Source organism: Phocoena sinus, chromosome 1, assembly GCF_008692025.1.
Source record: "Phocoena sinus isolate mPhoSin1 chromosome 1, mPhoSin1.pri, whole genome shotgun sequence".
In the NCBI taxonomy this organism is placed as follows: domain Eukaryota; kingdom Metazoa; phylum Chordata; class Mammalia; order Artiodactyla; family Phocoenidae; genus Phocoena; species Phocoena sinus.
In genome coordinates, this window is record NC_045763.1 from 43,045,147 (window position 1) to 43,063,582 (window position 18,436).

Genomic DNA, 18,436 nt, shown 5'->3' on the forward strand with positions numbered 1-18,436 from the left:
ATATGGTCTTAAACTATCACAGCCAACACTATGTCCTCAAATTTTCACACACAACCTCTCAAATATATTCTAGCTCTGTGTAGCTAAATGGAAAAATAGCAAAGAAGGGGGGAAATGGGCCGGGAATCTTATCTGCCCAGAGAGTTGACCTTCTCTTCTCCAAAGCAGCATGTTCCCAAGAAAAGAGAGAGGAATGGACAAAACAGCAGGAGAATGACAAAGAATAATGACAAAAACGGCCTCTGCTGTGATAACCTCTGCCTGATACAGTTATCCACCAGTGGCAGGAAGGGCAAATGAGCTTTGAAAAATGCTAATATTCTTCTGATTTTCCTCTGGATCTATATGTAACACCTGGGAGCATGAAATTAAAAACTACCTTGGTAAAGCCCACCTATTTCTTGCTATTACAATATTTCAAACTGAAGAATAAAGAGAATGCTTTGAAGACCAGGCCCTAAATCTTTGTGGGTGCTGATCAACTAAATCTTTTACCAAACAGCATACTGTTGCTCATTAATTCAGCACCATTTTCAAACAAGTTTTCTAATTTTAAAGACTTAAACTCAGTACATCCTGAAGAAAGGATAATAAGAACAGGTGCTAAAATATCTTCAAATATATATATTTTCCTAAAGACGTGTTAAGCTGGTAAGAGCAATCATAACAACAGATTCTTTCTGGCACTGTAGCAGCTTACAAAAGGTGTTCACATCTCATATCTCAAAGGATCCTTCCACAATCCTGTGAAGGTAGGCAACATTAGAATTAATGCCACCATCTAACAGCTCAGATAGCCGAGGTTCAGACATATGAAGTTACACACTCAAGATCATAGAGCTAGTCAGAGAATATCCAGAATTAGAACCCAGATCTTTAAGCTGCAGTTCAACAAACCATCTTTCTTTCCTTGATTTTTCTACAGTGATATATACTCACTTTGCTGAAGTCTTAGATTTAGTTACAGCTCTAGTATATTAGTTTACTTAGGATTTTAAAAATAACTTCACTGTTGGCACCTTACTGGTATAAAACTTAAATGAGCAAATTAACCATCATTTTTTAAAAAATATATTCTGACAACCTTACTCTCTAGTGATATATGATACAGGCTACTTTTCCTTAAAAGATAAAAGGAGTTCAGTTCAGTTCACCTGATTTTTCAACAGGTAGCTGGGTCTTAACAATTTTATTTGCAATTCTTTAAATCAAAGAAGAAAAAAAAATCTGCCCAAGAAATACCATAGGGAGGCTATTATGAAAAGGCAAGAATAATATTCTAGAACTACTGAGGCTGAAAATTTACCACGGAATGATATATGGTTAAAACAATAATGTACCAGATGTGTCTTCTCACAAGTAGCACTACAACTATTCAGGGGATTGCCTTTTTACCACTTCTCATGAACTTTATTATCTTCATTAAAAACAAACAAACAAACAAAACCCCTTTTTCTTTACAGTGCTAAACAAAACAAAAAAAATAAGAATAGTAAGAATTTGTTTCTAGACCAAAAACATCACTTTTATAAAATAAAGGAGTCTCTTATCAAGTCAAGTAAAATAATATTTTCCTTCAAGAAAAATAATACTTTCTTTTAAAATTCTGATACCGAAAAGCTGAATTCTGGATACCAAAAAGGCCATATATTCTCACATTAAAGGACTTAAGGAAGACTTCACATTTAGCAGGAAAAAGAAAGGGACTTCGAATTAATCTTTGCTTACAGAAATTTATTAAAATACCAAAGCGCAGGAAACTGTTGTTCAAATGGTAATCAATGAGCTTCCAAAAAGTAAGAGATTTCGTTGGTACTTTCCTTTTTTCATTTACTGCCTCTCTAAAATGATTTAAAGAGAAATTAGCTCTTGCTAGAAAAATAGTTCATGACAGTTACACAGGCTGGCTTCTTAGGCACATATCTGTAATTCTGCATTAAAGTCAGAACAGATGATGGCAGCAGGCTTCTGCTGTGTTTTTGGACTTGTTTTGTTTAAGGCCCTTTATATAAAGTCTACAAATAAGGCCCACACAATACTTTTCAGAAAGAAAAAGGAAGTAGTTAAGAAAGGTATCAACTCTCATACCAGGTGGTGGTGGGCAGGGCCTTGTTGGAGTTCCAATCTTTGGTGGCAGTGCTGGGGGTACATCTTCAGTTTTGATGGATGTTTCCTCAAGCATATTTTTTGTAATGACCATATTGCTGATGGAGCTTGATGTGGATGAACTAAAAGGATCTTCATTGTTGACCTTTGTTTGAAAAGAAATTACTCATGGTTATATATATTATGCCAACCAAACCGTATGCGGTTATGGAGCATTTGGAAGAGTGATCTTCAGTATTATGCAGCTTTATTTATTTCAATTCTGAGAGCACTAACATTTTAACCTTTGCATTCAGAACCAAAATGGAAAAAAATTTTTTAATTGTTCTATATGAGTAGTGATTATAACATCACTACTTATTAAGAGCAACAGATCGTACCAAAACAAGCCAACTCTGGATTAAAGGTTTATTAAGATTCAGGTGATACAAAACCATTGAGGCCCTTTATAAAGAGACTAATATATTTTTCCTCAAGTGAATATCTGATCCAAAAGATAAAGGAAAAAATACCGATTCCACACTTGCCAATGCACTTAAATATAGGAAAGATTTAATACTAAAGTCAAAGAAAATGGCATCTTAAAAAACATTAAAGACAACCTGAAAGTCAATTTTGTTTTTTAAGCAAACTGATCCCATGGCATAAGTCTTATTGTGGGTCTGAAGACCTGGCCTCTCTAATACATGGAGTAATGAAAGATTCACTTTTCTATAATGAATCAGATATTACAGTTTAGGCCAGTGTTTCTCTAAAGAAGCATGCTGACATTTTGGGCTGGATATAGCTCTGTGTTGTGGCGTTGGACAGGGTGTTGCACAACATCCCTGGTCTCCAGCCACTAGATATGAACAGCCCTCCTCCTCAGCTGTGACAACCGAAAATGTCTCTAGACATTGCCAAATGTTTCCTGGGGGGTGGGGGTGGGGGGAATAACACCCAGTTGAGAACCAATGATAGAGACAGTGTGACATATACTCTAAGTTTACTCTTTTGGCCTGAATCAATCCTAGGGCTACATTGGAAAATAGGTAGTTGACATATATAGTCTACTACCTAATAGTGCTGGGCTATTAATTATCTTAATACTAACCTTAACAGTCTCAGAACATAAAATCAAGTAACCAGTACAGAGAGGATGGAATGAATGTCCAGATTTTACAGCTATTGACCCAGACAGTCAACAGGGGGAAAATGTAATTCAATTGGAAGAAACATGTTTAAAAAGACAGAAGGCTCTTAAAGGTGTTGAGCAGACCTGCCAGTAGAAAATTATAATTATCTGTACCATCATCATTGTCTTTGTGTACAGAAATGTCTACTTTGATTACATCTTATATTTCATTTCTGTCTGAAATCAATGTTTGCTGTGCCTTACTGAAATCAAGTTGCAATCTCTATGAGGGTCAGGTTATAAAATCAAAAGGAAGGATCACTCCTTTGGTGGAAACACAGTATATTTTACTTTCCTACTAAGTATTCAGATTACCTTTGACAATGTGCTGAAGTCAGCAAATCCATCTTCAAATGATTCATTTCCAAAAACAGAAGCAAAGGGGTCTGTGGCTAAAATGAATAAAGAAAATCAATGTAATAGGACAGAAAGACATCAAATTTCATGTCCTCTTTTGGTTAGTAACATTCAGACAAATGAAAAATATCGAATGCCAAATATTAGTCCCTGAATTTAAGTCCACAAAGACAGTTTAGCACACGGATGAATCACTGAAGAATCAAAAACAGGTGAACTAACTCTAGGTAAAGTGTTTAAGGCTTTGGAATACACGTCAAATAATATAGCGCTTAAACTATTTCTAATAAAGACATCATGAAGTAAAAAAAAAACTACACCATTAATTCCACATTTCACACACACCCTTCAAGGTCCATTTCAAATACTACAATATCCACAAAGCCTAGAATAACCTAGGTATCTCTAATTCACACAGCAAGAAGTGATTTCTTCCTTCTTTGTGGCACTGACAGCATTCTAGTTTGTATTATGGTTATCTGTGATTGATATATCACCCCTACTAGATTGTAAGGTTCTTAAAAACAAGGAATAACACTTATCCAACAAAGAACGAATGGTCAAAAAAGATTCATTGGCCATATATAAAACTGAAGAAAATAAGAAGATAGAGTTCCTATGTCTGAAAAGTTCATAGTACAGTGACAGACATATACACAAACAATAATAAAATAATCTTAAATGAGCTATTAGAGAGGTATAAAAAACCTGTAGTAGAAGCCATTAACTGCTGGGAGAATCGGGAAAAGCATCAAATAAGCCATTACATTTGACCTAGGTCTTTTAAATAAGGGATGGAGTCTGCTGAATAGATGGAGGTGGGGGAGAGAAATCTATTCCAGGCAGAAGGAACAGTAATTGCAAAAGCAGTATTTAATCCCTGCTCCACAGGCATGAGAAGTTATCTGTTCCATCACAGTGCACTTAACAAATAGACTAACATTTTCAGCTGGAACAAACTGACTTACGTTGAGATAGGTTTTGTCTGTTCAGGCATAAAGGCTACCAATAAGGTCAAAGAATATTTATAGGAATTGCTGCTTGATATAGGAAAGCAGAAAGAAACAAAGGAAGAAGAAAGTGAATCTCAAAAGAGAGGATAAGACAGAGCAAAGAGGCATAGAAAAATGCTCCTTGCTCTTCCTTAACTCATCTTTACATCAAATCAGTTTTAGGACAAAGTGTGCTCACCCACTCATTTAAATGTGTAAAGTGTGCCCTTACCTCTAACAGTGAGTACACCATGGACATAAACAGAAGAGGGGCAAGGAAGATATACATTATCTTTGTCTTGTCACCAAAACAGTCATGAGGTGGGTAGAAGCACAGAGAAAATCAGTCCATTAGGGACACACCAATAACTCTGAACCTGAAGAGGATGTTGAGAGTCCAGAGTTACAGGAAATCCTACAGCTTTAGCCATAAAAGATGGTTTTGTATTACTACATATCTGCTGCATCCCACAGCCTCAGGCCCTGCCTAGTCATGGGTGCTGTTTCAGGCTTTCCCTTCTTTCTCCTCCTCTTCCTGTAATTCCTGATGCAGTGGCAGCTGAGGCACAGCCTGAGCAGGATGCAGACGCTCTCCTGATTGGTATGGGCTCATTTCACTTGACGGACTGAAAAATCTGCTTCACGCTTTTGCTCTGCCATGGTACCACAGCTTTTACAAGCAGTCATAACACATGTGACAACACTGCTGAGTTAGGTCAGGTTTGACTGAAATATTATGAAGTGTACATTGTGAAAGACACTAATAAAAAACATGACACTTGTATATGAAGAATACGCTACATGTAGGTTACTAGAGTATTTTTTAAACATCTTTATTGGAGTATAATTGCTTTACAATGGTGTGTTAGTTTCGGCTTTATAACAAAGTGAACCAGCTATACATATACATATATCCCCATATCTCCTCCCTCTTGCATCTCCCTCCCACCCTCCCTATAGCACCTCTCTAGGTGGTCACAAAGCTGATCTCCCTGTGCTATGTGGCTGCTTCCCACTAGCTATCTATTTTACATTTGGTAGTATATGTATGTCCATGCCACTCTCTCACTTTGTCCCAGCTTACCCTTCCCCCTCCCCGTGTCCTCAAGTCCATTCTCTATGCCTGCATCTTTATTCCTGTCCTGCCTTTAGGTTCTTCAGAACGTTTTTTTTTTTTTTTAGATTCCATATATATGTGTTAGCATACGGTATTTGTTTTTCTCTTTCTGACTTACTTCACTCTGTATGACAGACTCTAGGTCTATCCACCTCACTACAAATAACTCAGTTTCGTTTCTTTTTATGGCTGAGTAATATTCCATTGTATATACGTGCCACACCTTCTTTATCCATTCATCTGTCCATGGACACTTAGGGTGCTTCCATGTCCTGGTTATTGTAAATAGAGCTGCAATGAACAGTGTGGTACCTGACTCTTTTTGAATTATGGTTTTCTCAGGGTATATGCCCAGTAGTGGGATTGCTGGGTCGTATGGTAGTTCTATTTTTAGTTTTTTAAGGAACCTCCATACTGTTCTCCATAGTGGCTGTATCAATTTACATTCCCACCAACAGTGCAAGATGGTGCCCTTTTCTCCACACCCTCTCCAGCATTTATTGTTTGTAGATTTTTTGATGATGGCCATTCTGACTGGTATGAGGTGATACCTCATTGCAATTTTCATTTGCATTTCTCTAATGATTACTGATGTTGAGCATCCTTTCATGTGTTTGCTGGCAATCTGTATATCTTCTTTGGAGAAATGTCTGTTTAGGTCTTCTGCCCATTTCTGGATTGGGTTGTTTGTTTTTTTGATATTGACCTGCATGAGCTGCTTGTATATTTTGAAGATTAATCCTTTGTCTGTTGATACATTTGCAAACATTTTCTCCCATTCTGAGGGTTATTTTTTCAGCTTGTTTATGGTTTCCTTTGCTGTGCAAAAGCTTTTAAGTTTCATTAGGTCCCATTTGTTTATATTTTTTAATTTCCTTTTCTCTAGGAGGTGGGTCAAAAAGGATCTTGCTGTGATTTATGTCATAGAGAGATAATAATATGGTTTTCCTCCTTCAATTTGTTAATATGGTTTATCACACTGATTGATTTGCGTATATTGAAGAATCCTCGCTTTCCTGTGATAAACCCCACTTGATCATGGTGTATGATCCTTTTAATGTGTTGCTGGATTCTGTTTGCTAGTATTTTGTTGAGGATTTTTGCATCTATGTTCATCAGTGATATTGGCCTGTAGCTTTCTTTCTTTGAGACATCTTTGTCTGGTTTTGATATCATGGTGATGGTGGCCCCGTAGAATGCGTTTAGGAGTGTTCCTACCTCTGCTATATTTTGGAAGAGCTTGAGAAGGATAGGTGTTAGCTCTTCTCTAAATGTGTGAGAGAATTCGCCTGTGAAGCCATCTGATCCCAGGCTTTCGTCTGTTGGAAGATTTTTAATCACAGTCTCAATTTCAGGGCTTGTGATCGGTCTGTTTATATTTTCTATTTCTTCCTGGTTCAGTCTAGGAAGGTTGTGCTTTTCTAAGAATTTGTCCATTTCTTCCAGGTTGTCCACTTTATTGGCATAGAGTTGCTTGTAGTAATCTCTCATGATCCTTTGTATTTCTGCAGTGTCTCGTTGTTACTTCTCCTTTTCATTTGTAATTCTATTGAGTCTTCTCTCTTTTTTTCTTGACGAGTCGGGCTAATGGTTTATCAATTTTGTTTATCTCCTCAAAGAACCAACTTATAGTTTTATTGATCTTTGCTGTCATTTCCTTCATTTCTTTTTCATTTATTTCTAGTCTGATCTTTATGATTTCTTTCCTTCTGCTAACTTTGGGGGTTTTGTGTTCTTCTTTCTCTAATTGCTTTAGGTGTAAGGTTAGGTTGTTTAATTGAGATGCTCCTTTTTTCTTGAGGTAGGATTGTACTGCTATAAACTTCCCTCTTAGAACTGCTTTTGCTGCATCCCATAGGTTTTGGGTTGTCGTGTTTTCATTGTCATTTATTTCTAGGTATTTTTTGATTTCCTCTTTGATTTCTTCAGTGATCTCTTGGTTATTTAGTAGCGTATTGTTCAGCCTCCATGTGCTTGTATTTTTTACAGAATTTTTCCTGTAATTGATAACTAGTCTCACAGCGTTGTGGTTGGAAAAGATACTTGATAAAATTTCAATTTTCTTAAATTTACCAGGCTTGATTTGTGACCCACGATATGATCTATCCTGGAGAATGTTCCATGAGTACTTGAGAAGGTGTATTCTGTTGTTTTTGGACAGAATGTCCTATATATATCAATTAAGTTCATCTTGTCTAATGTGTCATTTAAAGCTCGTGTTTCCTTATTTAATTTCATTTTGGATGATCTGTCCATTGGTGAAAGTGGGGTGTTAAAGTCCCCTACTATGATTGTGTTACTGTCGATTTCCCCTTTTATGGCTGTTAGCATTTGCCTTATGTATTGTGGTGCTCCTATGTTGGGTGCATAAGTATTTACAATTGTTATATCTTCTTCTTGGATTGATCACTTGGTTGTTATGTAGTGTCCTTCTTTGTCTGTTTTACTGGTCTTTATTTAAAGTCTATTTTGTCTGATATGAGAATTGCTACTCCAGCTTTCTTTTGGTTTCCATTTGCATGGAATATCTTTTTCCATCCCCTCACTTTCAGTCTGTATGTGTCCCTTGGTCTGAAATCAGTCTCTTGTAGGCAGCATATATATGGATCTTGTTTTCGTATCCATTGAGCCAGTCTGTCACTTTTGGTTGGAGCATTTAATCCATTTACATTTAAGGTAGTTATGGATATGTATGTTCCTATTCCCATTTTCTTAATTGGTTTGGGTTTGTTATTGTACGTCTTTTCCTTCTCTTTTGTTTCCTGTCTAGAGAAGTTCCTTTAGCATTTGTTGTAAAGCTGGTTTGGTGGTTCTGAATTCTCTCAGCTTTTGCTTGTCTGTAAAGGTTTTAATTGCTCGGTTGAATCTGAATGAGATCCTTGCTGGGTAGAGTAATCTTGGTGGTAGGTTTTTCCCTTTCATCACTTTAAATATGTCCTGCCACTCCCTCCTGGCTTGCAGAGTTTCTGCTGAAAGATCAGCTGTTAACCTGATGGGGATTCCCTTGTATGTTATCTGTTGCTTTTTCCCTTGCTGCTTTTAATATTTTTTCTTTGTATTTAATTTTTGATAGTTTGATTAATATGTGTCTTGGCCTGTTTCTCCTTGGATTTATCCTGTGTGGGACTCTGCATTTCCTGGACTTGAATGACTACTGCCTTTCCCATATTAGGGCAGTCTTCAAGTATAATGTCTTCCAATATTTTCTCAGTCCCTTTCTTTTTCTCTTCTTCTTCTGGGATCCCTATAATTCAAATGTTGGTGTGTTTAATGTTGTCCCAGAAGTCTCTGAGACTGTCCTCAATTCTTTGCACTCTCTTTTCTTTATTCTGCTCTGCGGTAGTTACTTTCACTATTTTATCTTCCAGGTCACTTATCCGTTCTTCTGCCTCAGTTACTCTGCTACTGATTCCTTCTAGAGAATTTTTAATTTCATTTATTGTGTGGTTCATCATTGTTTGTTTGCTCTTTAATTCTTCTAGGTCCTTGTTAAACGTTTCTTGTATTTTCTCCATTCTATTTCCAAGATTTTGGATCATCTTTACTATCATTACTCTGAATTCTTTCTCAGGTAGACTGCCTATTTGTTCTTCATTTGTTTGGTCTGGTGGGGTTTTATCCTGCTCCTTCATCTGCTGTGTGTTTTCTCTGTCTTCTCATTTTGCTTAACTTACTGTGTTTGTGGTCTCCTTTTCACAGGCTGCAGGTTTGTAGTTCCCATTGTTTTTGGTGTCTGCCCTCAGTGGCTAAGGTTGGTTCAGTGGGTTGTGTAGGCTTCCTGGTGGAGGGGACTGGTGCCTGTGTTCTGGTGGATGAGGCTGGACCTTGTCTTTCTGGTGGGCAGGACCATGTCCGGTGTGTGTTTTTGGATGTCTGTGACCTTACTGTGATTTTAGGCTAATGGGTGGGGTTGCGTTCCTGTCTCGGTAGTTGTTTGGCATAAGGTGTCCAGCACTGTAGCTTGCTGGTCGTTGAGTGGAGCTGGGTCCTTTCTGTCCACAAGTAAAAGTGTGAAAGCTTTTTTGTAAAGCTTTTTTGTAAAGTCTTTTTTGCCCCTCCCACATATATTGTGGAGCCCTGGCTCCACAATATCAAATGACGAAAGCTCTCCCAGAGATCTCCAGACATGGAGATCTCTGGGAGAGCTTTCGTCATTTGATATTACATGGATCCAGGAGGTCTCTGGTCGACCAATGTCCTGAACTTGGCTCTCCCACCTAGAGGCACAGGTCTGACACCTGGCCGGAGCACAAAGACCCTGTCAGCCCCACAGCTTTTGGGAAGTCTGCGGTCTTCTGCCAGTGTTCAGTATGTGTTCTGTAGGAGTTGTTCCACATGTAGATGTATTTCTGATGTATTTGTGGGGAGGAAGGTGATCTCCATGTCTTACTCTTCCGCCATCTTGAAGGTCTCCTTAGAGTTTTTCTATACGTCCTTCATCATAAGAAATGGATTCAGCATTGGTCCAAACACTGGGGAATGCATCCTAGATGAATGACAAAGCACTTTTGCCTAAATTGGGAAAATAAGACTTTGGAAAGAACTTTCTCAGATATTGATCATGGTTGATATGAAGCAGAGACCTGTCCAGAAACTGGAAGGACTCACTGAGCATGAACTTGTTCACATTATGTGTGAGATGCCTGCTGAGGAGTCACAGAAATACTGGGAGAGGAACTCAGTAGGTGGCTTTCTTTTTCTTGAGGCACACAGGAGCCATGGGTCAGCAGAATCAGACTTTGAATGCAAAGGTAATCTGATTAGCACCCTCTTCTTCCCAAGAATAAAGGTAATGATCACTTTGGAGAAATACATAAAAGCATAATTTAAAAATATCATCTATAATCTGATTAGCGGAAATAATCCTGAGAAGAGGAGTTGAGGAATGGGCAACATGGATAAAGGGGTCAAAATGTACAAACTGCCAGTCATAAAATAAATAAGTCATGGGTATGTAATGTACAGCATGGGGACTAAAGTTAGTAATATTGTATTGCAAACTTGAAAGTTGCTAAGAAAGTAAATCTTAAAAGTTCTCATCACAAGGAAAAAATTTGTAACTTTGTATGGTGATAGATGGTAAATAAACTTATTGAGGTGATCGTTTTGCAATGCACACAAATGTTGAATCATTATGTTGTACACCTGAAATTAACATAATGCTTGTCAATTACACTTCAATTTAAAAGAAAGGAAAGAAAGAGAGAGAGAGAAGGAAAGAAAGGACCCATACCAATATTTTATCAGACTTCTTTACCAGCTTTTTTCCCTGGTTTTTTTTTTCCTTACATATTTCAGATCATACTATGCTGACATGATTTTTTGTGAGGTGTGAAGGATAAAGCTACATTTTAGGCATATCACTTTTTACCCCTTTAGTCTCATTTAATTCATAGCAATCATCATTAACTGACATGTTATATATTTGTTTACATAAGCTCTAAAAAAGACAGGAACTTTGTTTTGTTCACTACTGTATCCCAAGGTCAAGAACACTCATATTTGCTGAAAATATTAAAGGATAAAAAGGACAGAAACCATCTAGTTACTAAGGATATTCCAAACAGATACCATAACATTTCTTAGTACAACCAGCTGACCAACAAGGAATAAGGGAAACCTTAAGGCTCACAAATAATCCCAAAGAACAGCTGTCTACCAGAGAATCCTGGGAGGAAGAAGAAAGCTTTTTTTCTCCATGACCCATTCACAATCCATAAAATAATTAAGCTCAAGCTCACAAAAAACCTTCAAGAGATACTTGTGAATCATAGTCATTAGTAAAGGATCTACTTTCTCAAGCTGGTCTTCAATTAGTTCACTCACTCACTGACCCACTAATCCATTCACATTTAGTAAGCATCTTTTATGTTCAAGCCTAGGTACTAGGAATTTAGGAGGAAATAAGACACAACATCTACCTTCAAGGAACTCATGATTTAACTGAGTGATATACATGTACACAACTGCTACACAGTAAGTGTTAAAGTTCAAAGAGAGTTAAGGAGAAATAACACCTAGATTTATGTGGAAGGGGCAAAAAAGACTTTACAAAAAAGTTTTCACACTTTTACTTGTGGACAGAAAGGAGGTGGGAGGAGACAGAGATATACACTCACTATACCCAAATATACACCTGCCCATGCACACACATTTTTTCATTCCAAAATTAAGTGGCCTTGAAGAAACATTCATGACTTGTGGTTTGTGGAAATGGAGAAAATTAGAGAAGAAACATGAAAGAAAGCAGAGGCTAAGAATTGTAAAATATATGAACATCTGCATGCTTAGCCTGAGTCATTGCCTGTAAAAACGAAGACCTACTTGGCATTTTACTAATGCTGGTGTCAAAGATGCTCTGGGGACACCATGAGTTCCCTTCTATATCCTCAGAATGTTATAAAGCTTTAATTAAGAATTGGAAGGACTTCCCTGGTGGTCCAGAGGTTTAGACTCCTCGCTTCCACTGCAGAGGGTGTGGGTTCGATCCCTGGTCAGGGAACTAAGTCACACGTGCCACACAGTGCAGCCAAAAAAATTGAAAAATAAAAAAAAAAGAATTCTTCAAATTCTTGATAGTCACCATCAATGCAATTTTCATTTGTACTGGTAGCTGGTAGCAAATAACAGGAGATTATCAAAAAAAAAAAAAAAAAGAATTGGAAAGATTCTGCATTTTCTCAGTTAGGAGTTAGTAAAATATTCCATGCAAAAATTTTCTGGCACCACAACTAATCTCATTTATAATGAAGCGTAAAAAGAACATTTACAAGTCAAAATAAAATATATGTAGAAACTGAGTGACCTGAATTTGCTTTCTTTAGTTTTCTTTATTTGTCTGCAATGTGTCTATCACCAGGAGGAAATGCCAAAATAACTGAGACAAAATATTAAAAATATTTAACGTCCTGGGGGCTTCCCTGGTGGCACAGTGGTTGAGAGTCCTCCTGCCGACGTTAAAAAAATTTAACGTCCTTCTATTACTATCATAACTACAATATTTTAAAGGTAGGTGTAGAGTGATTAATTTTTAATAACAAAAATTTACCCTTATGTTTCTAATTTATTTTGAAAGCTTATAATTCTCCTGTTCTGTGGGATTAATCTTTTTTTTTTTTTTTTTTTTTTGCAGTACGCGGGCCTCTCACTGCCGTGGCCTCTCCCGTTGCGGAGCACAGGCTCCAGACGCGCAGGCTCAGCGGCCATGGCTCACGGGCCCAGCCGCTCCGCGGCACGTGGGATCCTCCCGGACCGGGTCACGAACCCGCGTCCCCTGCATCGGCAGGCGGACTCTCAACCACTGCGCCACCAGGGAAGTCCGGGATTAATCTTTTTGCTGACTAAATTTCCCAGTGAAAAAGGACAGGGGTATAGAGGTGTGAGTAAGGAAGGTAAATATCCTGTGTTTGTGACCTTGGGTACGTAATGCCACCTCTCTGAGGCTCCATGGTTTTCAGATGTTGAGTTTATGAACAAGTAAACTAAATAAATATGTTAAGAGCCTATATATATAAGTTGGGGGAAAACACATATTTATCAACTTAACCATGAAAACTAAAAAAAAAAAAAGTCCAGCTTTCATTTGTCAAACAAAAAGAACTTAAAAAACTAAAGAGAAGAGAAAACAATTGTAGACTAAAAGAATCCTTTCCAGGAAAAGAGCCGGCAACACAAACACACAAACACACAAACACACACACACACACACACACACACACACACTCACTCTCTCCCTCTCCCTTGTCTCTATTTCATTTGGAACTAATGAAGAGTATATTACAAGTAACTAGTCTGCATTTGGAAACCATTAAACTAAAAAGCAGTAACAGCAATAACAATAACTACCATTTACTACGACAGGAACCACAATAAATACTTTAGGAAACTGAGACTTAGAAAACCTAAGGAACTAGCAAAGTTATCTGAGTAAGTTCAGGCAGCTGGACTCAAGCATCCATGTCCTATGGATGACAACTCCTCTCTAGACTGTTTATGTTTCCATTGAATTCAAAATCTTATGACAATGTAGCAGATTTGAGACAAATGATTTATTCATTTTTTCAGCAGTCAATCTGTAAGCCTTTGCTATGTGTCGAAAGTTCTGGGATGGGAGAGTAGGGATGCAACCTGGGATGACTCGCAGGTCTCTGCTTGGGCAACTGAGTAGATGGTAGTGCTATTAGCAGAGATGGGATATCCAGATGTTTAGTATTGTTTTACATTTCATAAGGTGGACAACTTTACTTTCAGACATATATCTGTGACACATTAAGTAAAAGACCATCAAATATATATATATATATACACACACGCATATAAATAATATAACAGACAATATATTTAAAAATATATAATAATATATATATGTTTACAATATAAATAGCATATAAATATAAATAATAAGAAATTATATATATATCCACACACATATATTTGGAGCACAAGGCTAGTGATTAGATTTGTGGTTAGTAATATGATCAAATGTTAACAAAGACAATTCTGGCAGTCATGCAAGACCAGCAGGTAAAGAGACTGGAGGCGACTTGATATCATAGTCCAGGTAAAACATGATGAGGACCCAAACAAAGCTGAGTATAATGAGGAACAGACAATCAGGGTCCAATTGCGGGTAAAAGAACAAGATTTGGCAATTTATGGGAGATGAGGAATGATAGAGAAAAAGTCTAGGATGATTGGCTGAGGGCCAATAATAGTGTCATTAGTACATAAAGTAGAATGTAGAAGGAGGTAAAGCTTGGCTCTTTGTTATTGTTTATACTATACTTTGAAGGAGAGACTAATTGGAAAAGGTGATTATTAACTTTAAGCATTGTTGAGCTTGACACCTAAGGAGAAATATCCAGCAGGCAACTTGAAAGTACTGGAAGTTCAGTAGAGAGTTCAGGCATAGAGGACAAAATCTAGGAGTCATCAGGAAACAGGATGTAGTTGAAGGCACAGAACCAGACAACACCACCACAGGAAGTGTGTATTAAGAAAAGAGCAGAAGCACCAGCCTAAATATGGGACTAAAAAGACAGCCTCGCTCTTCAGTTTTTTCTCCAGAACACTGAGATTATTTCTCTTGCTCTTGTTCTGAATAAAAGGAGACATCTGTCCCAGATACCTCCTGGGAGCAAACTGGCCTGAGGGAACAGAGACCAGCGCAATATAGGGCAACAGGAAAATGTTTTAGAATATATTAGATCAGCAGTTCTCAAAGTGTGGTCCAAACACTCCAAAAGTCCCCCAAGGCCCCTTAAGGGAGGTCTGTAAGGTCAAAACTACTTTCAGAATATGAAGATGTTATTTATCTTTCTCACTGTATTATCTGCAACAGTGTTGCAAAACCAGTGGTGGGTTAAAAAAAAAAGTGGTGGGTGCTTTAGTGGGAATCAAGGCAGCAGCACCAAACTGTACTGGCTGGTAGCAACTGTACTGTTCACCCTCACAAACTTGCAGGGGGAAAAAAAGGCCAGTTGCACTTATGAACATCTGTCCTTGATGAATCAATAAAAACTATTGATTTAAAATAAATTGTGACCCTTAGGTTCTTTTAAAAACTATGGAAGACAAAATTAGAAATACACACAAAGCACTTCTGCTGAGTACCAAAGTATAATCAGTTATGAGGAGGAAAAGCACTTATATGATGGTCTGAGAAACAAGGTGAACCAGCTGCTTTTTTCATGGAACACCATTTTTACTTGCAAGAAGTGACAGATAACAATGGTTATTCAGATTTAGGTATTGGGCAACACTTCTTCCTAAATAAAGTGAATCTGTCACTTTAAGGAAAACAACTGAAAGTATTTGTTGCAGATGATGAAAATTCAAGCTTTCAAGTAAAAACTGGAACCTTGGAAAGTATTATCTGCCTTGTAAGCTTAACATTATACCAATACTTAAAAGACGCTCGTGAGATGGATGGTGATATCAATAAAGATGATTTAAGAAACTATTTATAATGAAATGTGTCAACATTTGGAAGACATGCATAACTCAGTGAACCAATTCCAAATGATCAATGCATGTTACAAAATCATATATGGATAAAAAGTTCATTCAATGTGGAAGAAAGACTAATGGAGTTTAACAGAGTATGAAAAGTTCACTGATAACAGTTTCATATTCCATATTGTAACTAACTTTGAACTTCCTTCTCATTGCGGTGTCTTCTCTTGTTGCGGAGCATGGGCCCTAGGCACTTGCGCTTCAGTAGTTGTGGCTCGTGGGCTCTAGAGTGCAGGCTCAGTAGTTGTGGCACACGGGCTTAGATGCTCCGCGGCATGTGGGATCTTCCCAGACCAGGGCTTGAACCTGTGTCCCTTGCATTGGCAGGTGGATTCGTAACAACTGTGCCACCAGGGAAGCCCTTTAAATTCATTTTTAAGTTCAAATTTATAACATTTATTTATCACAGCAACAATGAAGCAATTTTGATTAACACAAATGTTTAAAGTCAGGGATCAAACTTATTTCTGTACTTGGTTTTGGTTGCTCTATTTGAAAAACATAATCCATCCAAGAGAGTAGCTATAATATATACTTTTGAACAACAGTCTCGTAATCTCAGGGTGGTTTAAATAAATGTTTATTCAGAGGTTTGCACAAAAACCACTTAACTTGCTAGTTCTTTAAAGCACCAGTGCATTCCAATATGTTAAAATCTGGTTTGTAACAGATATGAATGCATATACCTAATTAACTTGCAGTTTTTAAAAATTCAAAGACACTTAAAAAATAATGAAACTAGATTCTACCAATTCCCTGAAGATCTCTCTGGAAGCTGGTTTCGTGGAAAATAAAGTGAAAACTCTGGTCCATAGCATGTCTAAGGTTCCTTCTGCTCTAACAAAGGCAGTAATGTAAGTTTGAGAGAGAAAAAAATCTGTGGCATCACCGTATGCCAATTTTTGTATTGTCAGAACTGGATGAGAAGATATAAGGCAGAGGCATGGTAACAAAGTGATTAACAGCATGAGCTCTGAAGTAAGACATGGATTAGAAACTGAGCATTGCTACAGTTATTGTGATCTTGGGCAAACTGCTTGGTCAGAGTCTCATTTTCCTCATTATTAAAGTGAGAAAGAAAATAGCACCTGTCTCATATAACCATTTTAAAGATTAAATGAGAAAAATGCAAAAACAAAGTTTGGATGACCTTGTATATAGCTTTGAAAACAAAAAAAGAAAGAGAAAGAACGTTCAGACCTCTGATATTTCTGAGTCTGTGGAAAGTCTGTATAACTCAGCCCCGGACACCAGTAACACGAAGCCCATTCAATTCTAAAGAGTTTTAGTTCTAAGATCCTCATTCAAATCACGATGTCAGTTAGATCACTGGTAAGGAAGATACAGGCTCTCATTCTGTATGTAAAGATGGTTCAACATAGGAAAATCAACTAATGTAATACATCACATTAACAGAATGAAGGGAAAAAAAAGCCACGTGATCATCTCAATTGATGCAGAAAAGGCATTTGACAAAATTCAAAATCCTTTCATGATAAAACATTGAGCAAACTAGGAAAAGAAGAAAACTACTTCAACATAATAAAGACCATATATGAAAAGCCAACACTGAACATCATACCAATGGTGAGAGATTGAAAGCTTTTTCTCTAAAATTTTTAACAAGACAAGGATGCTCACCTTCACCACTTCTTTTCAACATAGAAATCCTAGCCAGAGCAATTAGGCAAGGGGGAAAAAAAAGGCATCCAAACTGGAAAGGAAGAAGTAAAATTATCTCTGTTTGCAGACGACATGATCTTACATGCAGAAAACCCTAAAGATTCTACAAACAAACAAACAAAAAACCTGTTTAGCATAAATGACTTGAGCAAGGTAGCAGGATACAAAATCAGTGCACAAAAAATCAACAGCATTTCCATACACTGATAATCTGAACAATCTGTAAAGGAAATTAAGAAAACAATGTCATTTACAATAGCATCAAAAAGAATAAAATACTTAGGAATTAGCCAAGGAGGACTTGTATACTGACAACTATAAAACATTCTGGGGCTTCCCTGGTGGCGCAGTGGTTGAAAGTCCGGCTGCCGATGCAGGGGACACGTGTTCGTGCCCCGGTCCGGGAAGATCCCACATGCCGGGGAGCGTCTGGGCCCGTGAGCCATGGCCGCTGAGCCTGCGCGTCCGGAGCCTGTGCTCCGCAATGGGAGGGGCCACAACAGTGTGAGGCTCACATACCGCCAAAAAAAAAAAAAAAAAACATTCTGAAAGAATGTAGATACAGATAAATGGAAAAACGGCCCACATTCATGGATTGGAAGACTTCATATTGCTAAGACATTAAGACTATCCAAAGCAATCCATAGAATTCAATGTAATCACTGTGAAAATCCCTATGACATTTGTTTGCAGAAATAGAAAATTCATCCTCAAATTCATATGGAATTTCAGGGAACCCTGAATAGCAAAAACATTCTTGAAGAAGAATAACAAAGTTACAGGTCTCAAACTTTCTGATTTCAAAACTTATTACAAAGCTATCATAATCAAAACAGTACTAGCCTTACGACATTTAGGTCAATGGAACAGAACAGAGAGCCCAGAAATAAACCCCTGTATGTATAGTCAAATGATTTTCTACAAATATGTCAAGACCACTCAGTGGGGAAAGGACAAGTGGTGTTGGGAACACTGGATATCCACATGAAAAAG

At 37.5% G+C, this 18,436-nt stretch overlaps 1 protein-coding gene across 3 annotated transcripts in view; it reads right to left on the reverse strand.

Moving 5' to 3' along the window:
• EPS15 (epidermal growth factor receptor pathway substrate 15) overlaps positions 1-18,436 on the reverse strand; it is a 164,225-nt gene that overhangs the window by 5,113 nt on the left and 140,676 nt on the right. For all 3 annotated transcript variants that reach the window (XM_032634465.1, XM_032634456.1, XM_032634473.1), the window contains 2 exons: positions 3,596-3,672; positions 2,089-2,251 (listed from right to left, as the gene is read on the reverse strand). In XM_032634465.1, coding sequence (XP_032490356.1) covers positions 2,089-2,251; positions 3,596-3,672 — 240 coding nt within the window. The remainder of the gene's footprint in view (positions 1-2,088; positions 2,252-3,595; positions 3,673-18,436) is intronic.